This window comes from Drosophila takahashii, chromosome X, assembly GCF_030179915.1.
Source record: "Drosophila takahashii strain IR98-3 E-12201 chromosome X, DtakHiC1v2, whole genome shotgun sequence".
NCBI classification, from domain to species: domain Eukaryota; kingdom Metazoa; phylum Arthropoda; class Insecta; order Diptera; family Drosophilidae; genus Drosophila; species Drosophila takahashii.
This window is the reverse complement of record NC_091683.1, coordinates 17649274-17664369: the sequence shown is the minus strand read 5'-3', so window position 1 is coordinate 17664369 and position 15096 is coordinate 17649274. Positions and strand designations below refer to the sequence as shown.

Here is a 15096-nt window from a genome sequence, read left to right as displayed (position 1 = left end):
TAATTAAAAATATTTGATAATTTGATTAATTGTTTTAACATTAATGTTTGAAACTATTGAAATTATAAACACATGGAAACTTCTGAGGAATTATATATATTTTTTTACTACCCAAGAATACATAAATAAATAATGCATTTGGAGATTCAGGTAAACAAAAATGTATTTATGCAGAAACTATTCCATACAAAAGTATCTAAGTGCAGGGAAACTCGACAATACCAGTTATAATTGGTTCAGATTTATCGGGATCTTAAAAGGTAGGTTTTCCAAAACAAAAGAATTGCTTTAAAGTCCTTTTTATTTATTAAATTTCATATTACGTGTATAGGAACTTAATAAATTTAGTACAAGGTCTAAACTTACATTTAAAATAAGATCTGATCTTTCTAAAATATCCTAAAAAATTAAAATTAAAAATACTAAATTTTTGGTGGGATCCTTCTTTTGTCAATATAGTTACATAGATAAATACCAGATTGGTAAAAGAGAATAAATTATAGGCTTGTAATTCCGACCAAAATCGAGGTATAGGGGTAACGGAACGCAGGGCCCAAGGAAATGCAAAGGCAAAAGCAAAGGCAATAGCAATAGCAAAGGCAATGGCAAAATCAAAGGCAAATGCAGCGGCGGCGGTGCGCGACAGAGACGGCGACAGCGGCGGTCGCACATACAGACGCACATAAGCGAAACGCCGCCGCGCAGTACATAGCGCACACACACAGCCACGCATGTGCGTCGACTGCGCCGCCCGAGCGCTGCCGGCGCCGCAGCCTCGGCCGCCGTCGCAGCCGCCGCGGGCAGAATGGGCCGCATGCACGGCGGTGTCGGTCATTTGTATTTGGAACGCCGTAGCAGACAGAAGGACACGGGTGAACAAGCGACGAAGCGTGCGAACGGAGTGGAGCTTAGCGCCCTTTTTTGTTTCATTTTCCCCCGCTCACAAAAGCAACATTTTGGCAACAACATTTCGGCAAAGCAACAAACAAATCTAAACTAAAACAACGCGATTCTAAACGCGGGAATACACTTGGTGTACTCCGTAATATTTGTGTTCGTAAACAATTTTTTTCTGTTCGATGCGATCCCCGATAAACGATAAACAACGCGAATTCCAGTGATCTTTTGGAAAAGAACCCAAACCCAAAGCCAAAGCCAAACTCACCGGTAAAGTGGCGAGAGAGTGAGAGAGAGATCGGGAGAGAGAGAATTCTCGCATTCGCATTCGCAAAAACAAAATTCAAAATTCAAAATTACCCAGCATATTTCGCATTCGTTTCGTTTCGGTTCCGATATTGGTTTCTTCAGTTCGTATTATTTATCGAGTCTGCTGTTTTGTGTTTCTTCGCCGAGCCCAGAGAGCGGAGAGAGCGACGGAGAGCGGAGCGAAGCAGCAGCAGCAGCAGGAGAAGCAGTCCAAGTCCAACGAAGAAGTGCCCAAGGCGAGGCGCAGATAAGTAAGAAGCGTAAAAGAGAACCAAAGAAAAAAGGGATCTTCAGCGAGGATCCTGAATTTTTTTCAAGTGTGTGTGTGTGTGTGTGTGTGAGCCACAAAAACAATTGCAGTTGACATTACGAATCCGAGGCTATTGAATTTCACGATCCAAGCCAAATAAAAGTGCCAGAAACCGAATCAAAGTGAAATGGACACCAAGAACCGTTAGACGGCGAAGCTTTCGCAACAGCGTGTGTGCGTGTTTGTTTTTTTAAGCACTGTTTTTTTTTTCCTAACTTCAAATTAATAATGGCTTCAAAATAATTGGCTTACTTTCAGTACAAATACAAAAATTAACAACTAAAAACAACAAGTAAATTAAAAACAAAACAAAACGAACGGCTCCAGAAAAAGAGCCAACGAAAAAGGGAGAGAGAGGGAGAGAGAGGAGGAGGAGGAGCAGCAGATGATGCGCCGCTAATCCCGGAGAGAGCGCGAGAAATGAGAAGAGGAGCACCGACATATGTAGCGGTCCATGACGAGCATTAAGACCGAGATGCCGCCCCTGCACGCGGCAGAGGCGCTCGCCGTTAGCAGCGACGGCGGAGGGGGAGGAGGAGGAGGAGGAGGATCAGCAGGGGGAGGATCAGGAGGCGGAACCGGAGGCAGTGCGCCCGCCACGCCCAATGCCACAATCAGTGCCGCCGCCGACTCCAGTGATAACCAGCCCGGCACGCCGCAGCCCCCGCAACAGCAGCAGTTGCAACAGCCACAGGCGCAACAGCAGCAGCAGCAACCCATGGGCACCGATCCCCAGGTGACGGGCATCACCCACCAGCCGTACGCCACCCATCACATGTACTCCGCAGCCGGCGGACAGCAGCAGCCGCCGCAGCAGCAGCAGCAGCAGCAGCAGATCTACGGCGGCCTCTACGGCGGGGAGATGCAACAGCAGCAGCAGCAGCAGCAGCAGGGCTACGCCAGCAGCTACATCAACAGCTACGAGCAGTTCTACCAGCAGCAACAGCAGCAGCAGCAGGGCAGCGACTACGCCTTCGGGGTGGACTACGCCAAGAGTGCGGGAGTGCGCTATCATCCCTACCTGCAGACGCCCACCTCCCTGGGAGGCCTGCCTCCAGGAGGAAGTGCCCAGCAGCAGCAGCAGGAGGAGGCTGTGCCCAGTGCCGTGAGCACCACCACCGCGGTGGCCATGAGTCCGCGCGTGGTCAGCAGCAGCAGTCCCACGTCGACGTCCTCGCACTTGCAGCTCGGTGGCAGCGCCAGTGGCCAGACGCCCGGTTCCCCGGGCGGAGGAGGAGCCTCCGGCAGCGGCGGCTGCAAGCTGCAGTGCAAAAAGTGCGGCATCCTCACCACCAACGAGTCGGAGCTGCAGGAGCACATAGCCAATGTGCACGGAGAGTCGCCGTACGGGAGCAGCGGCTACGCCAGTTCGCCGTACATCAAGGAGGAGATGCCCACGCCGCAGCCACCGGCATCTGCTAATCCCGGCGAGCTGCTCGATTTGGACTCCCAAAAGATGGTCTACCACCAGCAGTTGCTCCAGCAGCAGCAGCAGCAACAGCAGCAGCAGCACGAGGCGGTCGCCGGCCTGCCGCTGGGCGCTCTCCCCGATCCGCTGCACTCGATGCAGTCCATGCAGCAGCGGGCGCTCCACAGCTGGGAGCACCAGCCGCAGGTGGCCTCCGTGGAGGGTTTGCCGCCCTACATGCAGCAGGGATTGGGCGTGGGCCTCGGCGTAGACAAGTCGCCCTACTATTCGCCCAAGCAGTCGCCCTACCACCAGTCGGCCGGCGTTGGCGGAGCCACGCTGATCAAGCAGGAGTACGGCGGCCATGGACTCATCAAGTCCGAGTATCCCGATTCGCAGCACTATGTGGACAAGTCGTTTGATCCCACAGCAGGAGGAGGAGGAGCAGGAGGATCGGAGTTATGCGCCAGTGTGGCCACCAGTCCGGCGGAGTTTCCCAGCACCACCACCGGCGGTCCGGGGCAGGAAAGCGGGGCGGGAGCTGCTCCCGGCAACGGCTACCGCGGCTTCGAGCCGCCCAGCTCCAGTTCGGTGCTGCCGGCCAACAGCCTGACCGCCAAGGCGGCCACCTGGAAGTCGAACGAGGCGCGCCGCCCGAAGACCTACAACTGCACGGCGTGCAACAAGTGGTTCACCAGCTCGGGCCACCTCAAGCGGCACTACAACACGACGCTGCACAAGAATGCGGTGAAGTCGAGCGGCCAGCCGGATCCGGCGACGCTGCCCATTTCGGCGCACCATCATCCCGCCCGCGATCCGGTGACGAAGCCCAGTCGCCGGGGCACTGCCGCTGCTGCCGCCGCCGCTGCCGCAGCAGCAGCTGCCGCTTCAGCCGGTCAACAACAGCCGCCGGTAGCACCGCCGCCGCCGGCCAATGTGCCGCCGCCGGAGCCGCCCAGAAGTCCGCCCGATTATGGCGGCGGAGGAGGAGGAGGAGGTCATGTCGCTGCCATGTCCCAGTACTCGGCCTCGCCATCGCCCACCCAGCAGCAGCAGCAGCACCACCTCAACCACCACCATCAGCAGCAGCAGCAGGCGAATGGCTATGCTAATGGCACCGCCAATGGCTACGGCTACATGCAGCAACAAGTGCAATCCACGACAAACGCTTCACCACAGCACGCTTCCAACAACCAACAGCAGCAGCAACAGCAGCAGCACCACCAGCAGCAGCAGCAACAGATGCCGCAGCAGCACCACAACTCCGTTTTGAACGGTCACCCAAACGGGCTAGCAGGTCCCTCCGCCCCACACAACAACAACAACACCACCCAAATGCCGTCCTCCCAAATGAGGGGCCTGCTGAACGAAACAACAACCACGCCGCCACCACCAACAACAACCCGAGCACCACCAACCACAGCAACAGCAACGGCAACGGCAACAACGGCGGCCACCACGGTAGCTACAAAGAGCGAGCAAGTGGAGGACAGCAATCACAACAACCAGGACAACAGGAGCCACAGCAACAGCAGCAGCAGCTCAATGGCCACGGAGGAGGCGGAGGAGCAGGAGGAAGATCACCTGCAGCAGCAGCAGCAGCAGCATCATCCGCAGTATCTTCTAACATCGCGCCACTATCACAGCAGCACACCCAACAGCAACAGCAGCAGCAGCAGCAGCAACACCAATCCCAACTCACCCCATACTATCTACCGGCAGGAGCCGCTGGAAACGCAGGATTTCTCGCAGCCCACCACCCCTCCGCCGCCGCAGCCGCTGCCGCCTATGGGAATGCTGCCGCCTATGGCAATGGACTACAACATGCTGGCTTTGGATATGCCCATGCCCATGCCCATGCCCACGCTCATGCACAGCAGTATGCTGCAGTGCAGCAGCACCAGCACCACGCCGCTAGCTACTACCATCACCACCAGTATGCCGGCCACTATGCAGCCGCCGCAGCAGCAGCTGGTGCACCACCACTACCACCAGGCGGTGCTCCACCAGCAGCAGCAGCTGGAGCAGCAGCACCAGGAGGAGGAGCAGCAGCAGCAGCGGGAGCTTCTCCAACTGGATCAGCAGCATCATCAGCAGCAGCAGCAGGCGCTAATCCTGGCGGACAGTTTGCCCCACAGCAGCAGTTCGCCCACCAGCAGCTCCCCGCCGCCGCCGCCGCCCATAGCCATGCCCATGCCGCTCACCACCATCACAGCGCCGCCGCAGCTGCTGCCGCTGCAGCCGCCGCCGCCGCCGCACATCACCAGCACCATGCCCATGCCGCCCACCATGCACATGCCCATCATGCCGCCGCCGCCGCAATGCTACCAGCAGCTGCAGCCGCTGGACCCCACAATGAGCTATCACACTATTATTGGTAGTAACTCAGCTTCGGAGGGGGGAGGGGGAACAGGGAGCTATGCCAGCGATGGCCAGATCCTGCAGCTAATGCCCGCCTCCCTGTTCGCCCCCTATGCGCCCATCTCGCCGTACTCGGTGGCCGCCCAGCGATCGCCGCAGGAGGGCGACCTGCCGCCCGTGCACACGCTCACCACCGCCCTGCACGCCCATCAGCAGGGCGGCCAGCAGGAGGCGCAGACGCCGACGCTGACGGTGCTCTCCACGCCCTACTCGCCCACGGTGAGCAGCTCGCGGGCCACTCCCGCTTTGGAGATGGACATGGTGATGATGCAGCAGCAGCAGCAGGAGAGCTACGAGATGGAGCAGTACCACCAGCTGCAGCACCACCAACTGGAGCAACTGCAGCAGCAGCAGCAGCAAATGATGGAGCAGCAGCAACAGCAGCAGCAGCAAATGATGGCAGATCAATCCCAGATGCAGCTACAATCCCAGCAGCCATCGAGCAAGAAGCGACGTGGCGCCGCCGCCGCCGCCACTCCCTCGACGACGAAGCGACGGCGGAACAGCAGCGTGGGCTCAACGTCGCCGCATTCCACTACCCTGCCATCGGGACGCATCAAGTGTCTGGAGTGCGACAAGGAGTTCACCAAGAACTGCTACCTCACGCAGCACAACAAGAGCTTCCACTCCGGTGAGTACCCGTTCCGCTGCCAGAAGTGCGGCAAGCGCTTCCAGAGCGAGGAGGTCTACACGACGCATTTGGGGCGCCACCGCACCCAGGACAAGCCGCACAAGTGCGAGCTGTGCCCCAAGCAGTTCCACCACAAGACCGATCTGCGCCGCCACGTGGAGGCCATTCACACGGGGCTGAAGCAGCATATGTGCGACATTTGCGAGAAGGGCTTCTGTCGCAAGGATCATCTGCGCAAGCATCTCGAGACGCACAATCGTCCGCGGGTGGTGGGCAAGAAGTCAGCCGCGGCAGCAGCGGCAGCAGCAGCAGCGGCGGCCAATGCCTCGGCGGTCCCAGCTGTCGGCTCCATCAAGGCGGCCTTTGCAGCTCCTGCTCTTGCTCTTGCTCCTACCGCCAACCAGATGGTCGTCAATCCGGGCCTAATCCCCGCCAGCAGCCTCAGTCTGAAGCGGCCCATTGACGATGTGGCCGCCGACGATGACAGCCTGCTGGAGGAGGACGAGGACGAGATGGAGATGGAGATGCTGGAGGAGGAGGAGGAGGAGGAGGAGGAGCTCAGCGATCACCACCTGATGATCAAGAGCGAGTTCGCGGAGGAGGAGTTTCAGATGATCGAGAAGAGCATAGAGTTGTACTGAGACGCCGGAAGAATCGAGGTTTTGAAATGCTCCTGGGCTTTGAGCTTCGCGGAGGGCAACTGAGCGCGGCTTGGGCTGCCCAAGCAGTTCGAGCGGCTCTGCAGTTGAGTTTTTTGGGGAGTTCTATTAGGAAAACACACTTTATTGCCTGGCAAGCAATAATTCGATGTTTTTGCTTATTTTTTGCCGTTTGGGTAAACACGAAAGTACTTGGAATTGAACGCAAAGCCGCAGCATTTCAATAACTTAGAGTCTGGATCCCCGAAATCCCCGAAAATCCATATCCATTCCTGTAACTTGTATTGAGTTTGCCATGTGAAACGATTGAAAAAAAGACAGAAAGACAGAAGACAGAATTCCTAATTGTTGTAGCAGCAAATTATTTTATTTAATTTTATTTGTACCTATGTTAAAACTGTATTATTATTATTTGTACCATTACGATCCCTATTTGTAAAGCCTTATTTGTACGTGTAAACCATCAAGTATACCTCAGCAACAGCAGTCCACGAAAACGCTTAAAATCAGGGCGCCTATACATACATTATATTATTATATTAGATATTTATACATATTCCACACACCACCCTATATGTAAACACTAGTTTTAGCACTCTTTTTTTTGTCGTACTCTAATTTGTAGCTTGTTTAATTATTATTTGATTATTTGACTATTTGATTATTAATTATGTTTTGTAATCGAGAGAAAGAACCACAAACGAATGCCATATACACGATATGTAAACTAAAAATCAGCAACTATATGCCAATTGATATATATATACTATATCTAGTTACTAGACAAGCGCATATATATACGCATATATGTGTTAGCCTTAAAAACGCCAAATTGTCATAGCAAAGGAAGGAAGAACTCAAGAAAATGCTAAATCAGGGATATTATTATGTTTCTAAGCCACAAAACAGACGCACACATATTCGCGTATTATTATATACCTATATATTTATTACGATTAGTTGCCCCTAACTTATGTTCCGCCAATAAAACCAATTGTAATTATTTAAAGTTCTCATTGTATCCCCACTATCCCATCCGATTTCCCACTCTTAAATCTTGTTTGTAATTATTTTTTTTTATTTTAATTGTTAACCAATTTAACGCTTTCCCCTTTGGCACGCCTACAATTTTTTTTTAAATGACAAATATAAACAAAACCAAAAAAAAAGTGAAAATTACGCAAATTATGTTTTTCTTTATTTGATTGCTCCATCTTATTTTTCAGTTATTTCTTTTTTCAGTTTGGATTGGTGTAATTTGGACTCTTGTATTTTGTTTTTGCAGACCTCGTTTTGGCCAGAGTTTTTCTTTTGGCCTCGCCTTGACAACCATAGGCCATAAAGTTTTAAATAAATGTACATATGGGTTTTCGTTTTTTTCCCTCCCCTCCTTTTTTTCTTAATTATTTTTGTAGAAATTCATTGTGGTTTCTGCTGTTCTTCGCTGCTAGTTCCAAAGAAATTACGTGCGTGTCCGTGTCTTTAATATTTATTTTTCGATGCCGTTTTTTCTTCTCTCTGTTTTTATGTGTTTCGCTGTCTCGGTTGTTGAGGTTGAGATTCCGAATCCGAATTCGGAGTTCGGCTAAGAAAGAGATTTCTTGTTGTACGAGGCTCAATTTTTGCGAAGAAAGAAGCGAAGCAGAGGCAGGGAATCGGAATCGGAATGAGAATAAAGATGAGAATGAGAACGAGGGACAAGCGAGACATGTGTAGATACACACAAAGATACAGATACAGAGAACGTGTTTGTGTGCGGCAACTGGCTTCCCGATGCCCAAGGATCTTCGGGACAAAGGATTCCGAATCTCTGAGCGAAGCATCGGCATCTGAATCTGATCTGGGATTTCAGATTTCAAACTTTGAATTTCGCAGCGTGCAAACATCGCGCCAACACATGTTCAAGTATCTTTTGCTCTGCATTTCCTCCTTTTTCGCCCCGGGGGCGAAAAGATACGGCACTCTATCTCTACTCGGGGAATTGTTCAGAAAGTACAAAGCCCAGGGGGTGCAAATAGACGCAGATATAAAGATATAGACAAACATATGCACATCCTTAAGTAGCAAAGAAGACGCGGCATTGCATCCAGATATCTAACATCTCGTTTTCGAAATTATGTAACACCAAACGATTGCGTATGCCGTCTTTAAGACATATATTTTTCGCACAATATTCTTGATCCCTTAATCCCTTCTAATAGATTCTTCGAGGATTTTTTTTTATATGCTATAACAGTTTTATAACAATTTTTCAATAATTTTCTTATCTTATTATATGACGTTTTGTAGATACACATTTTAAAATTAAAGATTCTATAGAAGTTGGAGAAAGTATACAGGAATAATTGTTCAAAATAAATGTTATGTAGAACAAATTAAGTATAATGTTAGAAAAGGGATACTGATTAGTCTATAGATATTATAAGGGTTTGCCGTTATAAAGATTGGGAGAGGAGAGATTCTACCTTATAAACTAGAACTTGGTTATCTGAATAGTTCTACTGATTAGCGTCCCGTCTCCACGGACTCCATATATTTTGCAACTTGGGATCCCCGATTTCAAGAAGTGGCTCTAAGTTCGCCGGCTTTGTGGCGGGTTTTTGAAAAAGATTTTTGGGGGCTGCGCCGGCGCGACACTCGCGGCAAAGGCAGAGGCAAAAGCAACAACACCAGTTGCGGCAGCAGCAACAATTGTGGCTATGTCATCATAACGCCGCCGTCCTCCTGCCCCTCCCCCTGCTTCTCCTCCCCCTGCTCCTCCTCCTTCTTCTGCTTGTGGTATGTGTATCTCTATATGTGTGTGTCTTCTACTCGTGCGTTTCTTGGTTTTTGTTTGTTGAACATAAAAACTGGTTTCCTGTACATATGCTCATCCAGCAACAAACCATCTGTAATTTTAATTTTTCGGCAAGATGTTGCGCTGCCTCTTCCCTTCCTCTTTCGCTTCGCCGTTTCTATCTGGCTCTTTTCTTTTTCGTACTCGTATTCGTTTTCGTTTTCTTGTGTGTGTGTTTTTTTTCGGCAGAGATTTTGATCGGTTATCCAGGTAGAAATTGTCTACCTTTGTGTATCCGTGTGCGTGTGTGTATCTTGTAGATACACTCGTTCCCTCCAAAAAAAAAAGAAAAGACAGTAGATCGCTCTGTCCCGCTCGCACACGGCAGTGTAATCCTTGAAATGAGCTCTCTCTCCTTCGCTCTCTTCTTCCTTTTGTGCTGCTCTTTCCTTTGCCACTGCGCCTGTTTCTCCCGATTCTTCGGCTCTACATATACATACATACATAAATATATGTGCGTACATATGTACAGCGTTAGCACTTACCATGATTCATAGTTATACACACACAGAGATCGGGCGAAGGAAAAAGAATCTTCCTGCCAAGAGCAAAAAAAAAAAAACAAAAAATAAAAATATATATAGACCGAAAAACTTCTCGCACAATACACAATAGGTTTTTGTGTCTTTGTTTTGGAGGAGGAAGCAGCAGGATGAGGAGGAAGGAGGAGGGGGGATGAAGGAAGGGAGAGACAAGAGACAGCCACAAACGAAATTTGTGCTATATGATCGATGTGCAAATTTGGCATTCGCTCTTCTTCTTCTGGCACTCCGAAGACCCGTCTTCCAGCCCCCCTCTTCCCACGCATTCTTCTCATCTCTTCTTCTCATCTCAGTTAAACATGTGTGATCCGCTCACTTCACTTCCTTGGCTCCTTCCTTTTCGCTAAGGCCGACTGTGTTTACATTCTGCCCGGCATTCGATTGGATTTGGGTTCCCCGCTCGCGTAACTGTTCTTTTGTATTTGCCGTTCTCAGGGTCACCCCTCCATCCCCATCCCCACATCCTTCTTGAATTCCCTCATTCCTCCATTCGCGAGTCCTGTCCATCGAAAAAAAAACCAGAAGTCGTGGTCTCTGTAATTTACAGTTGTCCCTGGACAAATATCTTGGAAACTATAATACATAATATTTACTTAGAAAATAATAACGATTTTCATAGGATCTCTAAAGAGATTTATCAGTATTATTCCTTTAGATTTCTTAAAATAATTAATAATTTGCTGATTTTTAAATCTATTTAATTTCCATTTTCAAAATCAATCCCCTAAATTAAGATTATGTAAAATACTATTAACAGGTTATTTTGGGGCGAAAAAACGTGCAAAAGATTTACATTGTTTATTGTCAACTGTTCAGTCCTAATTTCACGTCGAAAATAGGATGAAAAGGTTAAATTGGAGCTGTCAGTGAGCTATGACATCTAACACAGGAACTCAATCAAATTAGCCCTCGGTAGGATGGAAATTTTCCAAGTCCCCGTCCCCAACCCCCAATTCACATCCACCCCCTCCCTGGGATGCGAAATTGTCTTCTTTCTGTGGAAGTGTAAAATTGTCCATCATTTCGTTTTTTTCTTTCTCGATTTTCCCTCCATTTGACTTTGGCTTAGAGCGAGAAATTTCTTTTTTAATTACCAAACATTTGACAGCATCCTAAAATGCTTATTGTGTTCCATATACACACGCACAATCGTACGTACATATATATGTATAAAAGGCTCAGACACACACGAACAGGCTGTTGTTAACCATTTCTAGAAGAAACCAACCCCCGAGCCACGGCCATAGATATTTGATTTCCGAAATTCAATGACAAACGGCAACAACAGCAACACGAAGGCCAAGAAGAGCCAAGATGACAGGATAGCATGGCGGCCGCATCATCATCGGCATCATTATCATTATCGTCTCGGCTCAACAATGTTTCGAGCATCTGCCATGTCTGGCCAAGATTCCATTCCTCTATGCCGAATGCGTCTGTCTAGAACCTTAATTACGCCGCCTGGAAAATGGCCAGATATACATAGATGTATAGATACAGACGAGTGATTCGATATATTTTGAAGGGCTATGAATGATCGCTAGGATTATGGAGTGCAATCCCAAGTACTTTCTTCTGAATATATTCGATTCCTATCACCCTACCATCTGAAATTGTTATTACACTTGTTCTGCATAGATAACAGAACTTATAGGGTTGTAAACTCTTTTCAAGCGATACATATGATGCAATCCTAAAAATTGAGAAAGAAACCCACCCCTAATAAGCTTGAAATTTCATTAAATTTTATATAACAATATATTTTATTTCTGGCTTATCTGTTGCACTTAATTTATTGTATTTATCTATGTTTTTGAAACGATGTGTATACACTAAAAACTTATTTTTGAAACAAATTTAAAGTCCATCTGCATTAATAGTTGGAAAAAGTGTGGATTAGTATTATTCTTATCTTTATTCAATTAATTTGTTTGGTGTTACATTGTAACCTTACCATATAGTCCTTGTTGATCTACTACTAACTGTATATCGTTTATCCCTCCCGAAAGGCATTCAAAACAAAAGACTTAGGCAACGAACTCACATCGAATCCTCTCCACAAAAGTATGCGTTGAACGGGCGGTTAGGGGGACGAGGTGTCGAACTTTGGGGCATTTCAAAATTTAAAATGATATATGCGGAGCAGGGGCGGGGCTGGATGGGCGGGGCAGTGGTGCTGCCGCATGGCAAAAAAGGAAAAAAAATAAAAAAACAAATCGAGGAGCGTCATCAAATGGCGCACAGCTGCGTCGAGCGAAAAAAAAGAAAACAACAACACAAAGTCGTGTTGTTTTCGACTGTCCAGAAATTGTTGCTACATTTCGAAGCTTCACTTCATGTGTGTGTCCTAATTCCAATTCAGCCGAAATTTTGTCTCACAATCAGTTAGAAACAGAAAAAAAAAACAAGAGAAACAAAAAAAGACGACAGCAAGAAGTAAAGTAAAACAAAATAAATCTTTTTGAGCCCCGAAACGAACCAGCGACTGGGATTTCGACCAAAATACAGCGGACAACAACAAAACTAAACTATAGCCAAATTTTATTTTTTTTTGTTTTTGTGCCTTGTTGCTGTCGGCGCTTTATCCGATTTTGTGTTGTTGTTGCTGTTGCTGCTGCCGCTGCTGTTCTCGTCTCTTTTCGTATTTTTTATGACGAGTTTCCGCTAATTGCTGATGCGCTGCAGATTAACTGAAGCCCGGCGATCCAGCAACAAAAATCCAGCGAGCCAAGATAAATGGCCGCAGAATAGAGACGATGTGGGAGGTGGGGGGTCTGAAGTTTAGGATAGAAACAGCCACATTGCATGACTCGAACTCCAAAAGTTACACGGACAGAGGGGCCAAATTATGAAACTTTATTGGCTTTCATTATGGAAATAAAGAGTGGAGTTAGAAGACGCATATTCACCAATAGAAATACGAAGATCTAAGAGTTAGGAACTCTAGTTGCCTATATTGGAACAATATTAAAAATGTTGAGCCAGGACTGGGGATTTTTTAAAAATTAATCAAGTATCCTGATCAAAATAATAATAAAAAAACAAGATCCTTTATTTATTAACAAATTCTTGATATCTTGATATACACATATCGAATTGAGATGCCGATCTGAAAGTTAGGAACTCTAGTTGCCTATATAGGAATAATATTAAAAATCTTGAGCCAGGATTGAGGATTTTTTAAAAAGTAATAAAGTATCCTGATCAAAATAGTAATAAATAAACAAGATCCTTTATTTATTTACAAATTCTTGATATCTTGATATACACACATCAAATTGAGATGCCGCATATCAGTTCAAAATTGATGCCACAAAGGCTCTCTTTAATTTCTCGCTGTGTATAATCTAAGCCTTGGTGTGACGCATACACATCCAAGTGTAGGAAGAAGAAGAAGAGGGCCAAGCCGAAATTAAAAGAGGAAAAAAAATAAAGGCGTTCCCCGTTGTTGTTGTTGTTGTTGTTGTTGTCGTTTTCGTGGATTGTGGGCCACAGAAAAGAAACAACAAAGCGAGCGACGACGAAGAAGAAGCAGAATCATACGAATTATAAGAATTACGCCGAAAACCGAATCGGAGAGTAGATGAAAGGAGAGGCGAGAAATCGAAATCGAAGTCGGAGTCGGAGGAATAGGGGAAAAGAGCATCATCTTAGATATCAGATTATAGAGCGCTGGCCTTATAGCTAATAATTCCAACAGGGGGGACGGGGGGAGGGGGGTGCGAGCGAGATGGATGTGGGACCCGTGTGTGCATATAAGCATAATGAGTTAAAATTGGATTAGAGATTTATTGGATTTGATTTCGGTGTGATTCCTTTATATCAAGTCTTACATTGAACCTGAAACCGACTACCCCCGATCCCGATTTGATCCCAGATTTTGATCCCACAGCTGCAGTCGCAGATCGAGATACAAATACCGAAAACTGAAAACCGAAACAGAAACAGATGTTTCAAGAGTCGTACTTGTCATCGGGGACATTGACTAATTAGCCAAGTCGAGCTTTCGGCCTAACCTTTTCTCCCCCCAGACACCTGGCATTAATTACCGAACCAACTAACCCAGCGATCCCTCACTTTCGCCTCGTTTCAGCATCATCGTTCAGGAGGCAGCCCAAAGCGAATCCATCTATGTACTCAGCGAACGCCCAGAGACGGATCAAAATTTAAGTGAATTGAATTATTTCGGACAACCCGTGAAACTCGGGGCTTTTGGAAGGATTGGATATATATCGTACACTTTTGAACACCAACCCCACCCCACACACCGATCATCATTCAGGATCAACAGAACAGAAGTTCTTATTTTTAGTGCAATCCATGTATTATGTTTTTTTTTTGCCAAAGAAGTACTAAGGATGGGAATCTCTTTAGTGTAAATTTAGTACAACTCATTTGTGTGTAAAATGTGTAACAGGAAAAAAGTAGCAACCCCAATGGTTATGATACTAAAATACTTTTAGCTCCTTTAAACCAACGCTCCTGGCCACAAACACAAAAATACCAGGGACCGTAAATAATCATTATTTGAGATTTTTATTTTAAAAAGACTACTGTGATATTTTTAAGCGTCAAAAATAACGCTCTTTTTACTCGTGTCCACAAAGTATGTATATGCATTTCAACAAATCTGGAACACAAATTAACCGTTATTTGTTCATGTCTATAAAGTGCATAAAAACCAGTTAAATTGTTGATTAACACTTGTAAAAACCTCAGTAGGCCTTTTAAAATAAAAATCTCAAATAATGATTATTTACGGTCCCTGAAAAATACACCTGCAATTGCATTCACTACGCTGTACATACAAAAGTTCAAGGACTAAACTTTCGAAGGACGAAAAGACGACGATGCAGCAGAATATTGTCTCCTATATCAACATTGTGCATATCATTTATTGGGCAAACGGATAAAACAATAATTAAACTTAAATAGCAAAAGGTTAAAGGCAGAAGCAGGAGAGGCAATACTTTTAGTTGAAATTGAAATTGAAACGCATTTCATCCGTCAGTTGGGAGAGTTTACTGTGCAATATAAAGTATTTTTTTTTTTTTAATCGAAATGTTAAGGACGAAACTTAGCG

The 15096-nt window shown here is 46.8% G+C and overlaps 1 protein-coding gene across 2 annotated transcripts; it reads left to right on the top strand.

The window, feature by feature from the left end:
- The first annotated feature begins 830 nt into the window (after positions 1-830).
- Positions 831-14445, top strand: zld (zinc finger protein zelda). Of its 2 annotated transcripts, XM_044393195.2 has the most exons (3): positions 831-1457; positions 1775-5976; positions 14107-14445. In XM_044393195.2, the coding sequence occupies exons 2-3, from the start codon at positions 1971-1973 to the stop codon at positions 14181-14183; spliced, it is 4083 nt and encodes a 1360-aa protein (XP_044249130.1). In that variant the 5' UTR covers positions 831-1457; positions 1775-1970; the 3' UTR covers positions 14184-14445. The 2 variants fall into 2 exon arrangements, with proteins under 2 accessions (XP_044249130.1, XP_044249126.1); XM_044393191.2 differs by lacking the exon at positions 14107-14445 and having other exon boundaries at positions 1775-7638.
- Positions 14446-15096: the final 651 nt, after the last annotated feature.

Excerpts from the sequence above, each read along its gene's own strand:
- zld (XM_044393191.2), top strand. The coding sequence starts at position 1,971 with ATGACGAGCATTAAGACCGAGATGCCGCCCCTGCACGCGGCAGAGGCG.